General features: G+C 51.7%; 1 protein-coding gene across 2 annotated transcripts in view; it reads left to right on the plus strand.

Annotated features, from left to right (window-relative positions):
* The first annotated feature begins 4,360 nt into the window (after window positions 1–4,360).
* Window positions 4,361–24,621, plus strand: part of MSI1 (musashi RNA binding protein 1) — a 28,787-nt gene continuing 8,526 nt past the window's right edge. For both annotated transcript variants that reach the window (XM_063172768.1, XM_063172769.1), the window contains exons 1-9: window positions 4,361–4,550; window positions 4,810–4,850; window positions 4,972–5,053; window positions 5,167–5,251; window positions 9,921–9,962; window positions 11,620–11,712; window positions 21,762–21,810; window positions 23,806–23,888; window positions 24,504–24,621. In XM_063172768.1, coding sequence (XP_063028838.1) covers window positions 4,492–4,550; window positions 4,810–4,850; window positions 4,972–5,053; window positions 5,167–5,251; window positions 9,921–9,962; window positions 11,620–11,712; window positions 21,762–21,810; window positions 23,806–23,888; window positions 24,504–24,621 — 652 coding nt within the window. In that variant the 5' untranslated portion in view covers window positions 4,361–4,491. The remainder of the gene's footprint in view (window positions 4,551–4,809; window positions 4,851–4,971; window positions 5,054–5,166; window positions 5,252–9,920; window positions 9,963–11,619; window positions 11,713–21,761; window positions 21,811–23,805; window positions 23,889–24,503) is intronic.

The following is a 24,621-nucleotide window of genomic DNA, read 5'->3' on the forward strand; positions in this document are numbered from 1 at the left end:
CAGCACATGTGGTGGATTTTGCTTGCATCCATCCTCATCTCTCTTTTCTAATGGTGGGGAAATGAGTCCCTGTGTATCCCACCATGGGAAACTCTGAGCTTCCCTGTGAGGAGGGGAAGAATGGGAAGCAATGCTCTGCTTCTCAGCTGAGGAAGAGCTTCCTGACAGTGGATGCTCTAAGATAGGTCCCTTTTCCATAGGAAGTGAAGACTGGGAAGGGGTTAGGTAGGAGAAAGGACAGAGCAGAAAGCAGTGCCTGATGGAAGGCTGGGACAAACTAAGAGGTTAGAGGGAAGGTGGAGCTCAGGGCACTTTCAAGGAGAGAGGTCTCATTTTCTAAATCTGTTGTTGCTTTCTGTCACTTGATATGCGTCTTTGGAGTATCTAAAAAAATAAATTAAGGTGAAATTAAAATGGTTCCATCTGCTCCTTGGGGAGGGGTGTCCTTTTCAGGCTGCTGCAGGAGGTGGGACCTGGCTGCTGGGCACACTCCATGTATGGAACAGCTCCTGTGTTACAGCTCAGCAGCCAGGGCTTCCTCCCTCTTTGCTGGACTGATTTAGATAGGATCATGGAGACTAGACGCCACGTAGTAGTTTTTAGAGTTTGTAGAGAGGGAGAATAGCAGGCAGGGCTCTCTGATTTTTCCCTTAGCCATCATTTCCAGGACAGCGGGTGGAAGCCTGCAATCTCCTACTGTCCTTCAGAGACCTCTCTCTGGGTTTGCTGTTTTATGCTGAATCCCTACACTGAATTTACTACTCTGCAAGTTCTCTTGATGCTTTATTTTTCATCCCCTGCAGACTTCTTTCCTTTTTTTCCCCGTGAGGCTCCAGTTCCTCTTGCTGCTTTGTGGTAATTGGGGTGGTCTCCTCCTTCCTTCCTCACTCCTTTTCCAGTTATCCCAGTTGTCTCTATTTACTCGTGCTATCCCCTTTCTCCTGCTCTTTATTAACACCTATGTTTCTCTTGCATGCCACCCTGTTCCTCTTCTGTATTCCCACCCATCCTGTTCTTCAGTGCTCTGCACCATGTAAACCCCCATGAATCTTGCTCCTGAGGTTTCTTATATGAATTAAAGAAGTCCTTGGTGCATTTGCAGTCATTCGCCTCTTCCTATTGCTGACTCTGTCCCTCCCCCTACCTGAGTGGAATCTAAATAATTTAATTTCCTTAAATAGCTTCTCTGCCTGTGTACCTGACTCTTGCCCCAAGCCAGCTCCTGCCAGGCAGTTTGCTGCTGGAGCAGTGAGTTCCCCTCCAGGTAGACACCCCTGGCTGCCTCATGCATGGGCTGGCAGAGTTTTGCCATCAGCCTTTCCAGAGGGTCAGCATCCTTCCTAAAGCAGGCATGGGAACCACCAGAAGGCACTGCCAGAGCCAGGCAATGCCCCCAGGCTGCCCATGCAGCCACAGTTAATACCCTCCAGGTTTGCATCTTCAGCACTGTAATGCGAGTGTTACAAAAAACATTTCAATTCCAGTTCAAATTTGTTTATTAACTGTCCAAATGAAATGAAAAGCAAAACTTTTCGTGGTTCCTGACTGCCAAAATCTCCCAGCAAGAGACAGGTCTCCAAGACAATCTCTCCCTAAGCTTTATATGATGAGGGAGGAAAAGAGGCGGCTGCTCTCCCTGACCCTCCCCTAACCTCCAGTTTTTGGAACCTCCCTCTCACCATGAATAACTCCAGTGTCTGCCACTGGTGCTGGGCAGAGCTTTGCCAATCATCCTCCTCAGCAGGAAGTGGACATGATTTTGATAGTGTCACTCTACCACACATGAGACACTGAATAGCAGCAAGAAAACTGAGCAGTTTTGTTAATCTCGCTGGTGTTTGGCAACCTCTCAGCAGCAGCCACAGAGGCACTACAGCTGTCTGTCTGCAGCCCCAGGAACACAATGCTGCATTATTTTATATTCGGCAGATCATCTTTCCAATCATAAGGTCTGGAATGTTTTATATGTTTACTTCTCTCTGAGGAAAGCTTCCTACTGTCACTAATCAGAGGATTTTTCAAAACCCACTGTCCTGTGCGTTACAGAGATAAATGAATTGATACTTACAAAGCACTTGGGGGTCCCAAGGTGGAAATACAAAATATCATGTGTATGTTTTGGAAACAACCTTGGAATAAGTTACATGGTAGGTTACTGTGTCATTGCCAGTGATGCAAGTCCAACCACATCCTCCACCCAAATCTTTCTGAAGGCTCATTTTTTTCCTTCTGGTCTTCACAGATGTTAACTCATGTTGATCCTGTTCTCCCCTCTCCAATATTATTTTGGTGCAGAAAAAGTAAATAAAATAATAAACATTAAAAAAAAAGACAATTAAGCATCTTAACAGTGTCCCTCAGAGTGTTCAACTTGTACTGTCTTAAAAATAACACGTTTAAAATTATAGTAATGCACTGGTAGCAAACCAAGAGATGTTATCCTTTAGTGAGTCCAACACTGAGCTCTTGTTTCTTTTTTTTTTCTCTTGTTTTTAATTAGCATTAGTAGTGTGCCTAGGTTGGGCAATAATGAAACATAAAACCGGTGCCAGGTGACTTGAAATTTTTAGTTAGCTCCCCCTTTAAAGTATTTGCCCTCCAAATGTGAGAGAGCAAGTGCTGGGAAGGAGCAAAACAGCCCTGAGTTTGGGCAGTGTGGCAGGTGGCTGTGGTGGCCCAGCTTTGTCCAGGTTTCTCAGGAGGTGCAGGGGGAGATGGCTGGGGTGCTGCCCCAGCACCGCTGCTTCCACTGGCTCTGCACTGCTGCAGTACCACCTCTGCATGTCATTATTTATATTTCCCTGCTGCACCAGCCCTGCTGCCTCCCAGGGCACCTCCACCCAAAGTGATGACTTCAGCCCTGTGGAATGAAGAGTGGGTTATTCTGGAGAAGCAGCTCAGCCTGGACTGGTGGCAGCAGGAGCTGGGATGCTGCATAGCTCAGTTCCCAGGGGCAGCTACCAAGGCTCTGGTGCTGGGTGTGTTGCTGTGCCCAAGCACAGGGCCAGGACAGGATCCTGAACCAGCTCAGGAAATGGGGTGGGTGAATGGTGGTTTGGCAGAGCTAATGGGCAGAGGATGAATTTAACTCAGAGTTGCAGCCCGTGTAACAAAAGATACTGTTGCAAAGTATTGCCATAACAAAGGTGTAATGGTTCCTCTCGGGGAAGGAGAGGATGTGTACCGGGACGTGTAGAACAGTCATGAGAGAAGGGGAAGAATGGTCAAATGAGGATGGCACTGACCTGAGCTGTCAGTACCTTGCTTTAGGCAGTGAGAGGGTACAGGGGGGACCCATGCTGGAAGGAGCAGAACCAGGGATGCCCGTGGGAAGTATTTGGCATCACAGTAGCATATGCCTGGAATCCAATGATACACTCTTGGCATGAGAAGGGGTCACAGCACTGTGACCAGAGGTTTTGAGCACTGCTCTGTTCTGATTTGCCACAGATGCAAACAAGTGCCTTCTCCCAGAGATGCTTGGTACAGTCAGGCAAAGTTTCAGCTCTCTTCTTGACTCCAACTTCACAGGTATTTCATTTGTTCCTTGCTGAGCTGCTCCAGCCACCCAGGCTAGGTTGCCCAAGAGCAGAAGCAGAGTGCACAGACCTGCTCGAGAAGCAGCATGTGAATGAACTTGTGTGGCAGTGGAACTCGAATGGAGCTCAGCACGAGTCTGTCAGCCTGAATGAGTAAGAAACTGCGCGGTGCCTTGGGGACCAGCCTACCCCCTTCCCAGTGAGCCGCGGGCAGAGAAGAGCGGCCGGGCTGTGCATACCTGGTGCTGCGGGGCTCTACGGGGCTCCGCGGTGCCCGGCAGCAGCTCTGCCCCGGGTCCTGCAGCCTGGGCACTGCCGTGCGGGGCAGCGAGCGGCGAGGCTGGGAAGCCCCTGACCCCTGCAGGGTCCCCGCGGGCTGCCAGGGGACACGGAGGTACCAGGGCTCCGAGAAGGCGCCTCGACTCCCCGCTGCCCGGTCGGGATCCCGGGGTGAGCAGGGCAGTCCTGGTCCCGACCTGGAAGCGCCCTCGGCAGCGGCGAAACACCGGGAGGAACAGGGCCGGCATCTCCGGGTTCCGCCGCAGCGAGCCCGAGCGCACCGGGCCGGGCCTGGCTCCGTCGCCCTTTGTCCACCGCCCCGGGGCAGGTGCGGGCAGCGCGGCCGGGGACAAAGCGGCTGCGAGCTCCGGGGCTGCTCCTGCCGCCGCCGAGCCCGGAGCCGGGCGCTCTCTCCCAGCGCGGTGCGGGCGCGGCTCCCGGCACTCGGCCCCGGTGCCGCCGGCGGGTTTTATGCGCAGGGCGGCCGGCGGGCCGGCGGGGGTGGGAGGAGCCGGGCAGGTTGTGCCCGCCGGGCCCTCCTCCCTCGCTCCCTCCCCGCCCGGCGGAGAGGGGTCGGGGGAGGGGGCAGCATGGCCTGTCCGTCCGGCCCCTTTTCCAGCGCTCATCTGCCCCGGGAGTGCGGCGCCGCTCCTCGCAGGGAGAAGAGGTCCGAATGGAGACAGACGGCAGCCAGCCCGGCCTCGCCTCCCCGGACTCCCCGCACGACCCCTGGTACCTCCGCAGCGGCCGCCACCGGCCACCCCCACCGCCCCCCCGGTCCGGCCGCGGCCGCCCCCTCCCCCGGCCCCGGCCACCCGGCCCGGGCAGGCGCGGCGGCGGCGGAGGCAGCGGCGGCGGCGGTGCCGCTGCCAACATGGCCGATCCGCGCCCTCCCCTCCCCGCGCGGCCCCGCCGCCGCTGCCGCCACCCCCGCGGGGTGCCGCGGCCCCCCGGCGCGGCCCCGCTCACGGCTCTCCCCTTCCTCCCGCAGCAAAATGTTCATCGGGGGACTGAGCTGGCAGACCACGCAAGGTGAGCGTCGCGGGGCCCCGCACCTGCCGCCGGGGCCGGGGGTGGCGGAGCTGGGGCTGAGCCCGGGGGGGGGTGCGGCGAGGCCGGGACGGGACACTCACGGTGGGTGCTGTACTTGCAGAGGGCTTGCGGGAGTACTTCAGCCAGTTCGGCGAGGTGAAGGAGTGCCTGGTGATGCGGGACCCGCTGACAAAGAGATCCAGGTGAGAGGCCGGGCCCGCGCCTCCCTTCGCCCCCGCCGCGGCCCGACCGCCACTTTAACCAACTTTCTCTCTTCTCTCCGCATCCCCTCTTCTGCCCGGCCTGCGGGGCTCAGGGGCTTCGGGTTCGTCACGTTCATGGACCAGGCTGGCGTCGACAAGGTCCTGGCCCAATCCAGACATGAACTGGACTCCAAGACGGTGAGATGACTTCTCTCATCTCAGGGGTGCATTTACCGGCCGAACGGCTGTGCTCGGAGCAGCCGTCGATTGTAGTGTTTGATTTCCAGTTAGAGGTTGTAAACTATTGATTCCTGATACGGATCGATCATTCCCTTCTCTGTCCCACTTGTCGGCGGGTAGCCTAGCTGCCGCCTGAGCACAGGGCTTACCGTGTGCCGATTCCTGGTGCGGGTCTGTGGATCCTGGTGATGGTTTTCTTCTCGCTCGTTGGTTGTAAGGCCCATCTCGAGGCCCATCCCGGCAGTGACTGTAGCTCTCTCGAAGCTGGGACACCTGAACACGTTTGGGATGAGGATTTGCCCGGGAAATAAGACGTGGCTGCGTTCCGAGAGAGGGAAGCCGCCCTTTCATCCTGTGTGCTGCTGAGCACTGATCCCTCCTCAGGGGTGCTGTTCCCCAGCGCCCAGGCCCTGCTTCCCTGGCCATGGTGGCCTGTGCATCCCCCCTTCCCAGCAGAACCCTCATTCTGTGCACCCCAGAGACTCTCTTGTGGTTTCTCCAGGTGAAGTTTTTGTAGTAGTCGTGGAGGTTCAGGACTTTATTGTCTCCAAGTGTGGCCAATGTCTGCCCGTGTGGGTTACCACCAGCTTCTTGGAGCGGCTGTGGCTCCAGCCCTCACTCTGCAAGTTTGGGTGATGAGGACCCCCAGGTGGGCCAGCAGAAAGATTTGGTGGCTCGCTGGACTAGTGGCGCTAGGTGGTGGGTCCTGCCTTGTGACTCTGTGGTGCTCAGGAGATGTGCAGACTGTTTTGAAGGGTGGGGGTGAGATGTCTGAGTGGGAGGTCCCTTCTCTTTAGTTTCAATGACTGGCCTTCCCCTGAATTCCTTTTCCTTATTGCTACCCTGGGGTGAAGGTGAGGGTAGGGATGGGGGAGTGGCGGGGTCTGCGAGGGGATGGCATGGTGAGAGGGCATGTTCTGGCTCCAGGCAAGGGCTGCTGAGGAGTACAACTGCAGAGTTTTATTTCTTGCACTGCGTGGCCCAGGCGTCCTAGTCTTTATCTTGGCAGAAGGAGAGGGCGGGAGAGCGAGACCCTCTTTCTTAGGGTTTACGGCACGAGTTGCAGCAAGATTTATGTCTGTTCCTGTTTAACTGCCTGGATCGCTCCCTTTGATGTGCACAGGTCCTTCCTCCCCACGGGAGCTCCTGGTTAAACCCACCCCAGCCTTCCTGGCTGAGGCTTGGTCCCCAGGACTCCCGGCCCTCCTCCTTCCAGGAGTGATGTGAATTTTGCTCTGGGGGGTGGGTTTACAGTAATGTCTTTTGAGGAGGGCCCAGGGTTTTCCTTTTCTCTTTTTTTTTTTTTTTCTCACTAGCCTGTGTAAACACAGTCTCTGATCAGCTAGTCCTGTCATGAGTCTGTGGGCTGGCATAGACCCCTCTTGCAAAGGCAAGTGATGGATGTTGGTTGAAGCACTAATCCTGGAAGTGTTTCAGGGCTGGGAGCGAGCTGAAACCCACGCTGTCCATTCTCCTCCCCAAGCCGCCGCTGGCGGGCTGTGTGGCCCCGGGTGCAGCCCAGGCGGGCAGGGAGGGACGGTGGGCGCTGCAGGAGAACAGAAGGGCCTCGTGGCCATTGAAATTCCCTGCTGCATCTGCTCCGCTCGCCCCGCCGGCACGCACAGAGAATGGGGACAGTTTCACCAGGGCCTTCTTTGTTAGGAACTTTGGTCCTCTTCCCCCTTCGTTCTTATTTTTTGTTTGGTGCAGTTTTCAGACGGGTCAGATGTTTTGGGGTGTTTTGCCTTGTGAGAGGTTGATCTTACGGGAGCACATGGAACATCCATATGCCTTTTCCCTGCTTTTTTGCTGTGAGTCATGGGTTAAATGACACAAACTCATCTAAATCTTAGAGTTTTATGGAACTTTGCAGGAAAAGGCCTGGTGTCCTGTAAGGACAGCCTTCTCATGGGGCTTGGTGTCTCTTGGCAAACAACATTTGATAGACAGTGTCTGCTCAACTTGTTGCTTCATTGTCTTCTGATTCTTCCTACCCTAATGAAGGCAGTTGGCCCAATTCTTCGGTGCAGCCTTGTTCTTTTCAGACTCCTCTTTGTTTGTAAGCTAGATAGCAGACTACAGGGTTATTTTTGAAAATACTTGATATGAGAATTGGCTTTACAATCTCAAGGTAAAAGATTTGCGTGACTTTGTAAAGCTGCAGCTGGCCGCTGCCTTGAGCTGCTTCTTTACGCGCTTTGGGAAGAGCACTTGGCAGTGCTGGGTCATCCCGTCGTTTCTTTGTTGCCGTTGTTGAGTTTTTGCTGGGTTTGTCTTTTGTGGTGGAGGGAGTGATCTGCAGCTCCCCTGCAGTGCAGACCAGCAGGGCAGAGGTAGTGACAGAGGTACAATGAAAGAACAAACCCGGACCTGATGTCTGGCAGGTCCTTCCCAGCCTTCCCCGTGCTTTGGGACACTGGTACCAGCTAGGCTAGCGCAGCACTTACGAGATCTGAGCTATGAAATGGGGCTCTAGGTGGCCTGAAGAGCATTACTAAGGACCTGGCTGGCCTGTTGGTACACCTGCAACTTCAGTGGGATTCCTCATTACCAAAGTCTTGTGGGGTGAACTGGAAGCAGTTTGAGCTCAGGTGACTTCCATTCACTGCAGCCTGATCTAGGGTTTTGTTTTTTGGCTACAATCTGAACAGTTCTGAATGCTCTTAGCAGATTTCTATCTGAGTTTGTAAAAAGGATCCATTACGTCAGTGGGTGACACTGAAACACAACTCCTCCAGGGCTATTTGTTTTAACACCAGAAATGAGGGAATAAGGTACCGGTGCCTTTGCTTTAATAAGGAAAGACTCCAGCAGCCAAGGAGCAGTCCAGTTTGAGTAACTTGAGTCCGGCACCGAACTCACTCCCCTCTGCGTGTTCCCAGGGCTGCGCCTGCAATCAGTCACCCCAGCCTCCTCTACCTGCAACAATAGCTGGTTGTGCTGAAGAATTTGTGAAATGACTGCCTGCTCTCTCCAGCCAGGAGGACACGTTATCTCTGCCCAGTTGATCACACTCAGGGTAATGAGAAAATGAGGCTGAGCTTAGCATTGCTGAGTATGAAAGCATCTTATTGGCAGGAGCTGAATGACACTGGCTGAGAAGTAAAAGACAGTAGATTATTGTTTTTGCTTATTATCTGCCATCAACCTCCTGGTCTCCTGCCGTCCCCTGTCCTCAGAATTCACTGTGGGTGTCTGCACTAGCCAGGAAGCAGTGGGGAGGGGAGGGCCTGGATGGTTCCGATGCCCCAGGGAGGCACCGGAGGGTATGCTAATCTGCCGGCGCTTGGAGCTTGGGGAGAGAGGTTTATTTTTGAATTTATTTGTGCTCTTCAGTTTTGCCTGTGTTTACCTACGTGCTGAGTTTATTTATGTTGTAAGCTGTGAGTCAGGATGGAGGTGGGGAAGGCAGTGAGAGGAGCTGGTGGAAGGGCACAGGGGGGCCAAGCTCCGGGGCTGTGAGACAAGTAAAAGGATGCGGGACGGGAGGGCAGCCAGGCTGGAAAGCTGAACAAAGCAGTGAGAGGAGCTGGAGAAACACAGCTTCCTTTTGGGCTGTTGGAGCTGCTGGGCTGATGGGACAATGCTCCAGGCTGCCCTCCCAGCTGCAGCCTGTCCAAGTGTGGGGATGAGCCAAACCTGCCTTTACCACAGGTCTTTGTAAGCTGATTTGTAGGTCTGGATCATCCCCCGAAGTGATGTAACTTTACAGGAGTTACTGTAAAAATAGGCTATAAAGAAAGAAGTGGTGGCTGAGGAGCAGAGAAGGCTTTGTGGGTGTTTGGCTTGCAGCTGCATCGGTGTTGTCCCAGCTTTGTGGTGGTGCTGCTGGTGGTGTGAGGCCGATGTGGGCAGGCGCTCATCCGTGCTGAGCCCGGCAGAACACGCGGCACCTGGATGGCGGCGCGGGCCCGGCTGCTCCGGCCAGCAGCAGGTTTATAGGGAAGCTGAACAGGCACAATGGAGGCTCAGCCCGCCGAGGGAGGGAGGGAGAGAGGGAGGGAGGCATCACGGCTTTGTGTGCAGCGCGGCCTGGGGAGAGGGGCAGCGCGATCCCTGCGGCCGCAGCCTCCGCAGCCGCCTGGCCTGGGCTCCTCGGGTTAATTTGTGCCATCCTGTCTGCTCTTTTATTGCTTCTTTTTGTCTGCCCTTCAGTCTGTGTTTGAAGGGATGAAATGTTTGGGGGTTTAGGCACTGCTTCTTTTCTGTCTTGTTACTACCCAGATGAACTCTGTAGTTGTAGGAGGAGTGAAGGGTGAGAGCAAAAAAGGCAAAAGAAATCACTTTTAATATGAGGCTGGTGATGCAAGGCACCCAGGGGCTGGCCAAGCGGGAGGGTGCAGCCCAGCCTGTTAATCCCAGCATGTGATGGGCTCTCAGTGCATCTGCCCAGTGCTCAGCTGGAGATGGACTGCTGCATGCTGGGACTTGTAGTCTCCCTGGGTTACACCTCACCAAGAGGGAAAGATGTCTGCAGCCAGCTTCATTTTATGAACCTCAGGTAGATTCTTTGGGTTTTTAGCAAGGTGCCACATGGGCAGAGACAGCTGCACACATGGAGGAAACCGTGTGTCTGTAAATAGGCAGGAAAAATGTGTTCACCTGTTCTTCTCCACATCTCTTTCAGATTGACCCGAAGGTAGCGTTCCCTCGCCGAGCACAGCCCAAGGTAAGCACTGTGGGCAGCCCTTGTGCCACCAGGGGCACAATTTGTGGTGGTGAACTTTGTCCTTCTGTGCAAGGTGGCAATGCATGCAATGGAGCTGCTCGCTGGGGTTTGCTCAGGACTCACCTGGAGCACAGTGCTGGGAGTTTGTGTGGCACTGAAGGAACCAGGAGGCCCCTTGGTTGTACTTCAGGATGCACTAGATAGAGCTGGTGGATTAAATGCTGCCCAGGGTGACCTTAGTCCTTCTTAGGCTGCAGACAACGGTTGGAAGTTCCAGGCCTTTGGAGATATGGAACAGCTCCATGCTGTGATGTGACACAGGTGGCAGAGTGTTGTGTGTGTGCACCTGTGCGTGGGGAATAGGTATGTGGCAGGGAAGGGGAGAAGGATTTCACTTTGTGAAATGCCCTTGTGTACTTCGGCACTGGAAAAGGCAAAAGGAGTTTGGTGTTGGATCTTACCTACAAGAGGCTCTGGCATTAAAATGCACAGTGGCAGGAACTTTGTCTAGGTGTGCAGCTAGAAACTTTTAGCTGAGGAGCCAGCAGCATGCTGGAGACTGCCTTTAGACTTTGGGTTTCCTTTAACTTGGCTCTTGGATGTGAATTTTAAAGTTTAGAGTCTGTATTCCAAGTGCTGTTAGGGGTGAAAGAGCTGGGGAGAAGCTGTGTTGAGAAGCAGAGAGGAAAGAGGAGACTGGTGCTGGGAGGGAAGTAAGGGGTTCAGGCACTGAGAACAATTGGTGAGCAGGTATCCCAAGTAACTGGAGCCAGGAAGCACATGGTAGGAATTGGGTTAATTCCATTAAGCAGTTTGGTGACAGAAGGTGCTTTAGTGTTAGAACGGGCTGCTCTCCAAGGCAGGGAATTGCTGTGGATTAGCCCTATGCTCCTTGGGGTAATTAGGACCATGTGTTCCTCTGAGAGCAGGGGTGTAGCCAAGCAGCTAAGGGGAGGATGCAGCTGGAGAGCTGGTTCAAAGGATGTCGGTGTGCCTCAGCCTGGCAGCCATGGCCCCTCTCAGGGTACTTAGTTTTCTTCCTTGTCCCGGCTGTATCAGTGACAAGTGGCACAGGGATCTTGGCTTTACCTTCTTGCAGAGGCAAAAGAGATTTAACTGGGTGTTGACTGGGCTCTATTGAAGTGCCTGGAGAATGGGAGTGAACTGAGGTTTATTCCATTTCAGACTGGAAGGCTGTGCAATTTGTGGGGCGGGAGGGCAAAGCCTGGGGAACCTGCCTGTGGTGGCTTCCTGCCACCCTGGGAGCAGAGCAGGCGCCTCTGGGGCTGCCTGGAGAAGGCTGGCTGTGCAAAGTGGCAGGGCTGGGGAGGGGACAGCTGTGTCCCACACATTTGGGGTGGTATCACAGTGCCAAGGGAGTGGTGGCAGGTTGGTGAGGGAAGAGGATGGTAATTGTCTGACGAGGAGGTGGTGGCTGGGTGCTGACACATGTGGTGGGCTCTGTGAAGACAAGAGCAAGAATTTGGTGTGGGACAGATCTGCCAGCTGTGTTTGGCCAGAGGGCTTCAAGAGTTGGAAGCCCTGCAGCAAAGGGAAAAGCACTTCCCAGCAGTAGAGGGGAGTTAGTGGCCTTTTGAGTCTCGTTCTGTGCTCGCTCTGGGTTTATTTGGTGAATTCCTGTCCTTCCCTTTTCCAGATGGTGACCCGAACGAAGAAGATATTTGTGGGTGGTCTGTCTGTGAACACTACTGTGGAGGATGTGAAACAATATTTCGAGCAGTTTGGGAAGGTAAGTCTCTTGAGTGATGTTGGATCAAAGCTGTTGCTTCTGGGGCAAAAGGAGTTTTCTGAACTTTTGTGGGGGCGGGATTAGAAGCTTGAGTCTTTTGCAAGGGTTAAGTAGATTAAAGGTCAGTTACAGATGCTGGCTGGCTGTAATGTCCTTGTAGGGGCTACAGCCAGTGACTCCTGCCCTGTGGTGATTTGAAACAGAGTTTATCCTTGTTCCCAGAGTTGCTAGGACCTCAGCTATGGGAAATTTTTCCCTATCCAGAAGCCTCTTTTGGCTCACAGATTTGCAGTTTGTTCAAATGCTGTAGACACTCCTAACAGAGTGGCTGCTTTATCAAACCTCTGATTTTGGCCTGTTTCTAACTCAAAACATTGTGATTTATTTTTCAATAATCCTTTATTAAAAATAAGTCTTTTGGTCCTGAAACTTCTGCTGAGTCTTGGGCAAGTGGTGGTGTAAGTTTTGTATAGTTGAAGACAGTTTTGCACCAAGGCTGTCCCTTGTGTTGGTCTGGCTCTTCTGTGGATGGTAGTGGCTCAGGGAAGGGTGGGCTACTGTGGCTGGAAGTCACTTGTGCCATGGTCCATGACAGCCTGGTGTGTGAATTGTGAGACTGGACCAAATCTGAGCATTGAAGGGAGCTCAGCTGTGACCTTTCAGCTGAGGAGGTTGTCAGCATCTCCAGGAGTGCTATCAGCAGGATTAGACTGAAGGATCCCAAGATTTTTAATGGGATTAGGAACTGAAGGGGATCATCGTACCCAAGGAGTGTGGTCACCTCTGTGGGCAGGACATTGTCACTGTTTCACTGCTATTCAGTGGAGTTGTGCATGGGTTTGCTCTTTGGGGCAGGAAATGTTGAAATCTGCAGCTCTTGGAACCTTCCTGCCCAGTCAGGAGGGAAGAACATGGTTTGGTGGGTGGTGACCCAGCCAGAACGTTGCTGATGGAATCGTGGTCATGGAGGGAGGTACCATGGAAGCTGCAGTGTGGGGTGAAGGGTTGGTATTTTCTTTTGAAATTTCCTGCAAAAGGGTGATGTCATGTTAAGGCACACTAATTAGTGAAAAGAAAGGGAGTTTTGTAACCAGATTTGCCATATTGCTGAAACTTTTGGGCAGAAAGTTTGAGACAAGGATCTGCTCAGAACCTTTGTTCAGCTTCTGAAGCCAAATTTACATGTGTGCAAAGTGGGACTCTGTTCACTTCTAAGAGAAAGTGGTCAGATATCCTTGTGTTTGCCAGTTGGTAGCTCTGTGTGGTTTCATTTTCTATAAGAAATAGGCAAACTCTGTTGTGTCCCCAAGAGCTGTTACATGGTATCCTCAAGGGTGCCACCACTAAAGGTGGTGGTGTTCATGTGTCTGTGCAGTCTTAAGGCTGTTTGACTTGCAAGTTCTCCTGTGCTGATGGATGTGTTTGATAGGAAAACAAATTGTCTTTGGCATAATCCCCTTTTAACCTTGACTGTATCCCTGCTAATTCAAAGCAGCATGTCACAGGGCACTCAGTCTACAGGCAGTTACAGTTGCTCTAGTCTGAGCAGTCCTTTCCAGCTCTTTTGGGGTGCTGTTATGTTTCTCTTGTTTAATGGTTGTGTGCTGAGAGGTGTTCTGATGTCAGGCAAGGAGTGGTTGTGTGAGACTGTTTTCTGGAGTGGGCAGGAGGGAGAGTTCTGCTCAGCAATTCATTTCTGAAGAACCAGTGTCCTGGGCAACATCCAGAGCTTCAAGTCTGTGTGGGGCTGGAGCAGTTGTCCCCTTGGCTCTGGGGAGGTTCCATGGGGAGATGTTAGGGTTGGTCAGATTGACTTGCTGTTTTCAGGGCAATTTTCTGACTCATCTGTGCACTTCAGATGAGAGACTCTTCAGAGCTCTTGTGTAAAGCATCGTTCCTGGCCTGTAACCATCTTCCAGACTAAGCCTCAAATAATTCACCCATGGCCAAGAGAATTGTTTCCTGAGAGATTCTCTACAGTAGAGAGCTTGGATGGGCAGGATCGATGGGAAAGTGCATTTCAGAGGAAAGCCTTGTGGCCTTCACCTCTGGAGTTCTGGGCTCTGAATGTGCTGTTGTGTGGTTTGTAGGGCTAAGCCCGTTGCCTTCAGTTTCAGCTATTACTCGTGGAAAACATGATTTTGATGCACAGTCTCTTTTGGTGGCTCTTTATGATGTGCTGTGTAATTTCAGAGGTCTCCTAGAATCCTGTCTTTATGGGTGTCCCAGACACCATGAGTGATTCTTCATCTCTTTGATTTATGGCATCTTTAAGTGGGAGGTGCTGAAGCTCCTGGTATCCTCATCTCAGAAAATGCTTTTTCATTGAGACTTTCCAAGTCATTTGGGCCCAGTATTGCTTCTGGAATTGTCTCAGGACTGTGTGGAAAGGAACTGTTAAGGATGCTCTTTGAAAGCATTTCTTTAGAGGACTTACCTTGTTAGTAAAGAGCTTTGTAACTATTCCCTTCTCTTTGAAGTGGCCCCACAGTTTCCTAGGACACGGCAGGACAAAAATTGCTCCTCTTTCCTCCTGCCTGTCCAGGGAATGCACGGGAACACTTAGGATCTAGAGAGGAGCAAGCTGAGAGCACCAGCTCATCCTGTCTTGATTGCTCAAGGTGCCAGGGTCCCAGGGGGGATTTTTAGTCGATTGTTGAGAATCCAGTGGCAAGTTCAGTTTGGATGTTGGCTTTAGGGGGAGATCATGCTCTGCTTCTGAGGACAGGGGAGTCCAGGCTGCTGGATGGCTTTTGCATGAAGGTTTGTATGTCACCCTCAGGCCACAAGCCTGAGTGTGTCTCAGATTTGCCACCATTTAAGGTCTTTAAATTAGAATAGATACTTTTGAAAAATGCATTTTAGCCCAGACAGAAAGCATGTACATGCTGAAGGAATTACAAGAGGAAGTGCTATGGCCTGCAGAACAGATGAGGTCAAATTAGATTATCATAATGTTCTCTCCAGTTCAAATTTGTGAACTGCAGCTCACAAGCCTATCCAAGGTGGTTGGTGTCAGTGCATCTCAGGTCAGAACCAGCACACCTCCTACGTCCATTAGCAGGAAAAAAATGGAACTTTAGTTGGGCTGCAAAGGAAATGGTTTTCTATTTCATTAGACAAAAGTCCCAGATGTGATTTTTCCATTTTGGCATTTTTGCTTATTCTCTTTGTTTTGTTTTGTTTCCTTGCTGTGTCCAAAACCTTCTCTCACCTTTGTAAAATGGAAGGGGCAAAAAAAAAGGTGAAAATGTGTGAAAAGGAAATCCGTGAGTATTATTTAGTGATAAAGCAAGAGAGAGAGAGACTGGCAGCCCAGTTCTTCATATCAAAATTCTTGGTTTTAACAGGCACAAAAGGTGAAGCTTCAAAGAGGGTCCCAAATACAGTGTGTCTGCTTCAAAGAGGAATCACTTTGGGGATTTTTCCCTTCCAAAACACTGACTAAAATACATGGGCTGCTGTTTTTCTGAGAAAGAAAATACAAAGGTTTTGGTTTGTTTTTTTTTTTTTTTTTTTAGTACAGAGAGAGAGACTGAAAAGTGATCTCAAGCTGGCTGTGGTTTGTCAGGTGCAGCTGTGAGGCTTTGAGCAAAGCTGGATCTCTAGGAAACACCTCTCTGGTTCCAAAACTTGAATCTCTCTGAGCTCCAAGCTCAGGCCATGCATGTGCTTTCTAAAGGAGATTATTTTTTCAACTGTAGGACAGAAGTCCTGGAAAGACTTTCATTCACAGTATGTGTAGCCAAGTACTTTGGCTTAAGTTGGATGGTGTTGAAGATCTTTAGACAGCAAAAGGAATTATTTCAACAGCTTCTCTAGATTGAGGCTGCCACCCTCACTGAAACCTGCACGAGAGAGAGGAGGAAGGTGTCTTGCAGCTACCACCTCAGGCACAGCTAGTCTTGTGTCTAGTTCAACATGTATGAGAATGCCAGAGGAGCTCAAGTTGCAGCTTCCTCCTTTGCTACTTCAACCTGTGGGAACATGTTGTTCTGTATTATTTTTGGGGAGGAAAAGGAGTTGTCCATCAGAGTAATTTCTTTGGACTGTTGGGTATCTGATCTTGTAAGCAAGGTTATTTGTTTCAAATCAAAACTGAAAAAAACTCAGATCATCTTTCTAATGCAAGAGTTGGTCTGATGAAGTTTTGTGGTAGAGAAGGTCATATAAATTGCAAGATAGGAGGAGGCTTAGAACAAATAAAGTCATTTTATCGTGGTGCATATCTAAACTGTGAAATGTTTGCCGCAGGATGTTGTTACTAAAATTTACATAGGCTCCAAAAGGATTGGGCAAATTCATGGAACGTCTTTTAACAGACCCAGACACCTCTTTGAATTCAGGAAATCTCCAAATCACAAATAGCTTGGATGGGGATGTAGGGTTCTGGGCTCTGTGGTAATATCCTTGCCTTATCTTTATGTTCTTCCAAAGTTGTCTGTTGGTTGGTATCTTGGGAGGTTTTGGGCAAGGCAGAGCTCTGCTCTAACTTGATGCAGCTGGTCTTTTGTTTGTCATCATGAGAGAAGCTGATCTTAACAGAAACTGGAAGTGCAGAGGTCCTGGAAGAAACGGGGGCCTGCACCTGAATCAGGTTTTTGAACTCATGGTTTTGTTGTGTGCTTTTACATTTGGTGAAGCAGCAGTGCAGGAAATACATTCCCAGTGACGTCTTTGCATGACTCACTAATCAGTTGCAGCACCAAGGGTGCTTGGAAAGTGCTTAAACCCAGTCTGCATCTCTCACTGGGCCTGAGGTAATTGTGTGTGGATGAGTCGGCCATGAAAGCTCAGCCTCTCTCCTGCCCAGAGAAAGAGAGAGATCTCCTCTCTAAAAATACCCTGGAAGCAAACGAGAAAAAAGATCTGGGGTCTGAGAGGGTTCTGACCTTTAGGCTGCCATCTAATACTCCATCCAAATTCTGCACCTGAGAGGTCCTGAGGTCTCACTGGGGTGATGGCTGTTACTTTTGCCATGAGGGAAAATCACAGTGTCTGAGGTGCTGGATCAGGTGAGGGTCTGTAGGTCTGTCACAAATGCCTGTTCATGTACTCCTGCCACAAGAATGGGGTGGTTGACTTAGGTGTGTGAAATGAGTTTTCTCTGCTGACTAATGGGAAAACCTTCAGATACTGATGGCAAATGCCTTTAAGGAAGAATTGTTTCTGTGCTTACAGTGGCCATGATTTTCCTCACTTTGGATTGGGAGAATGTTAATTAATTAATCCTTAATCTGCCGCTCTCTGGAAATTTCAGGGATCAAAGCTACTTGTCAACCTGCTGTGGATTTCCAAACTGGATTTTGGATTTTCTTCCACAGATCAGAGGGCAATTTATGTAAATTCTCACACATAACATGGTTGCCATGAACAGATGGGGAGGGGAGGAGAAGAGGAATCTGATCACCTCTCTTGTGGCAGTAGGCTGTTTGGCCTGTGGTGACAATGCCTCTGGAACAAAGGGTTCTCTGTGCTCCGCATCTGGTAGGCACACAGCCAAAACCACTCCAGCAGTAATGGTCATTCAGGTCTTCTGGGGTTCACCTGATATTTGCCAGGTGCCTGTGAGAGCGGGCAAGGACACCTGGACAGGCTGTTCTGCTCTCTGTGGCATGGAGCAGGCTCTGTCCCCTTGGCCAAGTCTCATTCCCAGAGTTCTGCAGAGCAGGGTGAGAAGGGTCTGAAAAGCACAGCACACCTGCTCCCTGGAGCCAGCCTCTCTGTCCATGCATCCTCCTCCTGGAATTGGCCTGTCCTGTTTGTGCAGCTGGGAGAGCCTCACAGGGCTGTTAATGCTGTCTGTCTCTTGACAGGATGGCCAAGTGGTTTCTAGATGGTTTGGTTTCTATTTTCCATATGGAAGCTGTCTCAACAGTTACTATTTTTCTGCCTAACTTTACTACAAATATATTTCTGTGATTCCTTCTTGGACCAGCTCAGACATTTTTATTTGCACTTCAGGTGGAATCTCCATCTCCACAAACCCTTTGCTTTCAAAACTACCAACTTTCAAAATCTACCTTTGTGAAAGTGCATCCAACATTTCCTATCAAAATGCTATTGAAAATTATTATTTTATTAAATCTGCATGAGGATGTCATTGGCTTCCCCATAGCAGATAACTAGAAATGAAACAGGAAAATTGAAAGATATTAGAGTGGAATTAAACCTCTGAAAACCCCCAGATATTTTGGCCAAGGCTGGATGGATTATTTGTAATTATGGCACCTTTAAATGAGAGATGCTGAAGCTTCAGTCATGGTGTCTTCATCTCAGAAAATGTTTTTTTCAGGAGACTTTTCCCTGTTATTTGGGTCTAGTACTACTTCTGGAGTTGCATTGGGACTGTGTGAAAAGGAACTGTTGAGGATGCCCTTTTAAAATATTTCTTTAGGGGACTTACCCTGTGAGGAAAGGGCTTTCTCTGAGTGAACTCTGTTCACTCTTCTTCCAAGTGCCCTCACATTTTTTTTAGCACCTGGCAGGACAAAAATTGCTCCTCATTTCTCCTGCTTGTCCAGAGAAGGCACAGGAACACTTAGGATCTAGAGAGAAGACAGCAGATTCCTCAAGCTCAAGGTGCCAGGTTCCCAGGGGTGATTTTTAGTCAATTGTTGAGAATCCAGTGGCAAACTCAGTTTAGATGTTGGCTTTAGGGGGAGATCATGCTCTTCTTCTGAGGACAGGGGAGCCCAGGCTGCTGGATGGCTTTTGCATGAAGGTTTGTATGTCACCCTCAGGCCAAAAGCCTGAGCGTGTCTTAGATTTGCCACCACTTTAAATTAGGATAAATGCTTTTGAAAAATACATTTTAGCCCAGACAGAAAGCATGCAAAAAAAAAAAAAAAAAATCACTCCTCTTTTTTTTTTCCCTTCTTATTTAGGGAAGGCATAGGAACACTTAGGACCTAGAAAGCAGGGAGCACCAAGTCATCCTGTCTGATCCCTCTAGCTCAAGGCACCAGGTTCCTGGGGGCAATCATTTACAAGAGCATGTAGTGCCAGGACAAGGGGGAATGGCTTCAAACTGAAAGAGAGAGAGAGAGAGAGAGAGCAGGTTTAGATTGGTTCTTAGGATGAAGTTTTTCCCTGTGAGGCTGGCGAGGCCCCGGCCCAGGCTGCCCACAGAACCTGTGCCGCCCCATCTGGGGCAGGTTCACGGCCCGGCTGGAGGGGCTGCAGCAGCCTGTGGAAGGTGTCCGTGCCCAGAGCCGCGGGGCTGGAACGAGGGCATGAATCCCTCGGAAACGCCGGTTCGCCTGTGCTGGGGTGCCGGAGGCCCCCGGTGGGTGCCCTCCCGAAGGCCATGGCAGGCCGCGGGCCCGGAGCGCTGCGGGGCGGCTTTGTGAGCCGCTAATCCGGGCCCCAGCTGCCATGGCGGCCGCGTTGCCATCGCGACGGCCCCGCCGGCGGCCGCCTTTGTTGGGGCCCGGCGCGGCCCAGCCGGGAAAGGCCCAGCGCGGAGGGAAGAGCGGGGGTGGGGGATTGCGGGGCTTCAGCACCACAATAGCTGCCCACTGACGGCCCGTGGTGGGGTAGAGTCGGTGCAGGCAGAGCTCTGGTGGGCGCTGGATGTGGTGCCTCAGAGGGAGGGTCTGCCCGAGTTATCCATGGCAGGAGACAGATGGATGTATCCCCTGTAGCCAGGGTTAGGGGGGATCTGGGCCCTGCTTTACCTCACAGGTGTGTGCTGAGACCACCCAACTCAACCCACAGGCTGCCTTGAAAGGAGACATAAAGATGGTCATGTGTAGGTTTTAATGGCAATAAAATATATCAGTTACAGCCATACAGAGTTGAAGCTCTGGAGTTGTGTGCGTACACACACAGACACACATAAATATATACACACACACACACTTATGTACTGTATAAGATGTAGTTTTTAGCAGGAAACAGCTTTCAAATAGAGCACATGTGTTACAACAAATATGTCTTTGCAAGACAAGTACATTTTGGAGTGCTGGGTACACCTCAAAGCAGAGTCATTGGAAAAAGCGCAGAAGGAGGAAGGCTGCAGCTCTGCTCACAGCATACAGCATGGTTTGGGATGAAGTGGTTGCATATCTTTCTCTGAGTGCTTGAGCACTGTGGCAGTGCCCAGCCATTGCCTGGGATATTGCTGTGCCAGGAGTTTGTGTGGAAGTGCAATGAGCTCTGCCACTTGCAGTTGCTCCTGCTTCCCAGGCTCTGCAGAGAGGAGGGCTGGTCAGACAGAGTAAATCAGCAGTGGGCCTGTGCTCATTGACACTAGTTTGTTTTTTTTTTCCTCACGCCCATCTCTCATTGTGATGGGTTTGTGGTCTCCAGCTACCTGAGCTAGGAGTGGCACTGCCTCAGAGTGCTTTTGACACAGCTTTCCCAGTGTTTACTGTGGAGGACAGCAGCTATTTCTCCAGCCTTTTGTGAACTGCATGGGGGAATGGATCTAGATTTTAAAACGAGGAAAACCAGACAATAAAACCTGTTGAACTTTTTTAAAGCCATGTCTGGCTTCCCTCCAGCACATGACAGTTGTGCTATGCCACGAAGAGAAATGGTGCAGATGTGGGAGCAAGTGGCAATGGGGAATGACAGCATGAGGAGCTGGTCTCAGTGCCCATCTCCCTAACTGTGTGTCCTTGGGAAGCTGCTGAGGAGTTGCTTCAGGTCTGTGTCAAGGCTTATGTCCCCTGTGGCTCCAGGCTGGATGCTTGGCATGTTTCTCAGGTGTTTGTTTACTTGGCTGAGGAGGCTGAGCCAGGATGGTAAGTGTGTGAGATGAGCAGGAGCCGGGTTGTCTGTTGTCACCTGGAGTGGATGTGTTAGACAATGCCAAGGGCATCAAATATGATCCCTGTCTGCTTATGATGGTGCTGGAATTGTCAGTAAGGGCTCCTTCCATCCACCTGGCCCTGAGGTGGAGCTGGGTGTCCTGGGGGCCTGAGAGTAGGAGCCTCTCCCTTCCTGACTGGGCTTGTGGGGTCTCCATGGGCAAAGCCCGTGGCTGCCTGTGCCAGCGCTCTGCCCTGTCCAGTGACTGTTCAGGAGCAGCCAGCAATGCAGATTCTTCCTGGGGCAAGGCAAGGGGGAAATCCTGTAGAGCTGGGGGGCGTGCAGGGCTCGCTGCTCAGGGAGGGGCTGTCTCACATGGAGAAGGAGGAGGGCCAGGGCAGCTGCTGGCCGGAGACTGCTGCCACCTCCCCTGAGCACTTGCACGTCCAGTTTCATAATCGGATTAAGGCAGTGGTATTAGAGGAGGGATGGGTCAGTGGGACAGGTTTACACTGGAGCTTACACGGAGGGGATTGAAGTGTATTTTTTAACCCTGCTCGGGCTGACCTGCGGAGTGGATGCTTTGCTCCACAAGGCAACACCCGCGGGAAGATGGGGGGAAAAGTGGCACCAGGCGGTGATGTGCCGGGGAGGAGAGCAGCCCCAGGCCGGCTGGGGGATGGGATCCGGCCGCCCCTCCCCCCGGGAAGGCAGCCCTGCTCAGGCCTTGCAGTAAATTTGCTCTAATTACAGCCTCCAGCAGTGGGAAACCTCACTTAGAGGAAAGGCTCCTCATGGGGTGGGGGTGGGGGCGCCTCCCAGCTTTCCCAGGCAGGCTCTGTTGTCTGAGGCCTCCGCTTCCCCCACCGCTGCGAGGCCCCTTATTCCTCTCCCCTCTCCAGCTTTGCTTCTCTGCCCCTCTTTGATTCTCCTCTCCTTTGAGGCCGGGATTTGGGAACAATGCCCTCCCTGCTCCTTGGCCCCCGGCTGGAGCTGCAGGCAAACAATCGGGGTCGCTCGCTGCCACGGGCTGGGCCGAAAGGGCTCAGCCCAGCAGCACCTGCCCTGGGCTGGTGGGGGGACCAGGACCATGCTGGTTGTGGCTTGAGGAAGTGCCTGGTGTGATAGCTTATGTGTACTGCACATGTGTGCACACCCTGTTTCCTTCTCGGGGACAGGATGTCTCATCTTGATCCCCTCAGGTTTGGGAAAGCCAGGGAAGCTCTGAACAATTGTGTTGGAGGATGCTTGTTGCAGCAGTAATAATCTGACTGCAGCCATTCTCTTTGCAGGTGGATGATGCGATGCTGATGTTTGACAAGACAACCAACCGACACCGAGGTGAGAGCTGTCTCCTGGCCCTAGGAGGGGTTACTGCACAGGATGTGCCTCCTGCCTTGCCTAGGGAGGGGTCGGTATCCAGCAGCAGGGGATGCAGGTCGCAGCTGCTCTCTATCTTGCCTCCAGTCACCCCATTCTTTTGCATCTGCATCTTTTACCAGCGGCCCTCACAGCACAGAGAGCTTTTGTCCAGTGCGTTTCCTGTGCTGTAAACTCGTCGAGTTGCAGATACGTGAGAGGAGACGGCCCCCTCCTCTGCATGCTCACCTCCGTGGCTCCAGCCTGCAGTGTGTGTCTTACCTTGTCCCGAGTAATCTGAGCTCTGGGAAAGCTGACACGAGAGCCTGAAGAGTGCCTGCTTCTCGCCCCTTCCTCGGCCTGGAGCCCACTTGTGCTCCCAGGTCACCTTTTCTTACCCGAGTCCTGCTGATGGAGTCTGGTTACAGGATGGAGCAAGGCTGTGCTATTTGTGCTATACAGACCCAGCCCATCCATGGGTGTCCCTGCCTTCCTGGTCAGTCCTCAGGCCGACTACCTGGTGGTGTGGCAGGGCTTGACACTTGCATCCAGCTTGGAGATTTAATGGCAACAACTTGACCTGCAAACTTAGTTTCAGCCTCTTCCCAGCCAGGGTCAGTAACAGCCCTATGCTGACTGCTTTCCTGTGTGTTGTTTGAAGCACTTCCAAGCAGTCCTGCCCCCAGAGCAGCGAGGGAACTCTCCCTTCTGCTCTTGCTACTCTCTGTGCCCTTCAGATTTTTACTTTTTTCTAAAGCCATTCAATCTACTTTGACTGCCTCGGCAGTCCTAGGATGTTGTTCCAGCTTCATCTTGAAAGGGAAGAAGCATTAACCCCTGTTCCTCCATGGGTGCCTGCCAGTCACTGGTCCAATTAGAGCCGTTGGGCATTTTGGGAGGCAGCAGGGAGAGCTGCTAGGCACTGTGTCAACAGCCAGGGGCTCAGCCCAGGGCATAGCAGGCCTGGTGGGGGACTGATGGGGCTCAGGACTGCTTTTGACATTTTTCTGCTGAATTCCTGAGCTCCTCTGCTAATGGGTGTTGAGGTGAGTGGTGTGAATCTACCTGGGCACAGACAGATGGAGGAGTTTATAGCGGGGTGTTTCTGGCAATGTGGAGAAAAGGTGAGGTTTGGGCAGTGGATTCCCATCTGCTTTTGAATGTTATTTTACAACACCAGCTCTGGAATTGGCCAGCTCTGGAAAGCAGAAAGTTCTGCTTAATCCCAGCTTGCTTGCACAGCGAGCTCTAAGACATCCTCCCACCTGCCTCAGTTCTCCGGAAACAGTTGCAGTCAGCTTAGAGGAGTTCAGTCTGCCCACCCGAGCTGGGCTTTGCCAGAGCTGTCAGCAAAGGGGTTGGTGAGAGAAAGGAGGTGCGAGCGTGGGCCAGGGGCCAGGAACAAGCTGTCCTGTCTTACCCCAGATACAAACCTTACTTTGGTGAAACTTTGCAAATCTCTGTGCCTGTATCTGCCTTGCTGTGTGCAGCTGCACTGCTGATCTGTGCCTGCTCACACGAGGCTTTATGGCCAGTGCCTGCGAGGGAGCTGCAGGGTGTTCCTGCTGGTGGGCTGCGTTTAGCGAGGGTGGTGATGTCCTGGCAAGCAGCTGTTGGTTTCCCCACCGATTCTTTGTGTGAGCATCTGCCCAGATCCTCCCCTGTGTTACCAGCCATGTGGTTTGCCTTGCAAATAGCAAAGTTTAAAAAAACCCAAAGAACAACAAACCTGGGTTTGAGACCAATTGGGTTCAGAGTGGGTGGGAAGTACCGGATGAGTAGGAGAGGAGAATCTATAAGAGGACAGTCCTGTTCTTGTGCATAAAAGTAGAATTTGCTGGAGAGGGAAGATGAGTGACAGCTGTTTTCGAAAGGGCTGATTGTACTCTCCTTTTCTCCTGCCAATAAAAGGCTGTGAGTAGGGAGTTCAAACTGTGAGAGGTCTGACCTGATCAGGGAGTTTTGCTTTTTCTTCAGGATTTGGGTTTGTCACATTTGAAAGTGAAGACATTGTGGAAAAAGTATGTGAAATCCACTTCCATGAGATCAACAACAAAATGGTGAGTGTCTGGGGCAGAACCTGGGGGAGCAGAGACTGAGGTGTGGGAGAGGCAGTGTGAGGCACTTGGGTCCTGATGCATCTTCTCTGCAGTGGGGAATCACATTGAGTCTTTTCCCAAAAATCACAGCAGTCAGTCTGGGGAAGAAACTCACCGTATGGGGGTGAACAAGCATAATACTGAGTTCTCAAGGAGGAGAGCTAGCTAAACAAGGAATTGTACTGTGCTTGGAGTTTTTGAAGTTACACTAAACCTTGTAGTGGCCTGGGAAGGGGCAGGTTTTACCTTTATTCAGAAATGAGGAAAATTAGGCTTTGAGGCTCTGGTGCAGGGTCAAGTAGAACATCAAGGGCAACAGCACGAGGAGGAAAGCAGTGTTGGAACTCCCCATTGCCTGTGGTGGCTGCAGAACAAGAGGGAAGGCTGGCACCATGTGGGCTGGAGACAGTGATGCCAGGAAGGGCAGCAGGGCAGGCTGACAGAGGTGGCTGGGGCTGGGACGTGCTGTCACGCAGGCAGCCCTGCCTGACCTGCCTGTGCTCCGTGGCTGTGTCCTGTGACAGTCTGTGATCCAGCCTGTGACAGGCCAGCCTGATCCTTACTTTCCTGTGGCAGGTGGAGTGTAAAAAAGCTCAGCCGAAGGAGGTGATGTCCCCAACGGGCTCTGCACGAGGGCGGTCCCGAGTCATGCCTTACGGGATGGATGCCTTCATGCTGGGGATCGGCATGCTGG

Source organism: Melospiza melodia, chromosome 20 (genome assembly GCF_035770615.1).
Source record: "Melospiza melodia melodia isolate bMelMel2 chromosome 20, bMelMel2.pri, whole genome shotgun sequence".
Classification (NCBI taxonomy): domain Eukaryota; kingdom Metazoa; phylum Chordata; class Aves; order Passeriformes; family Passerellidae; genus Melospiza; species Melospiza melodia.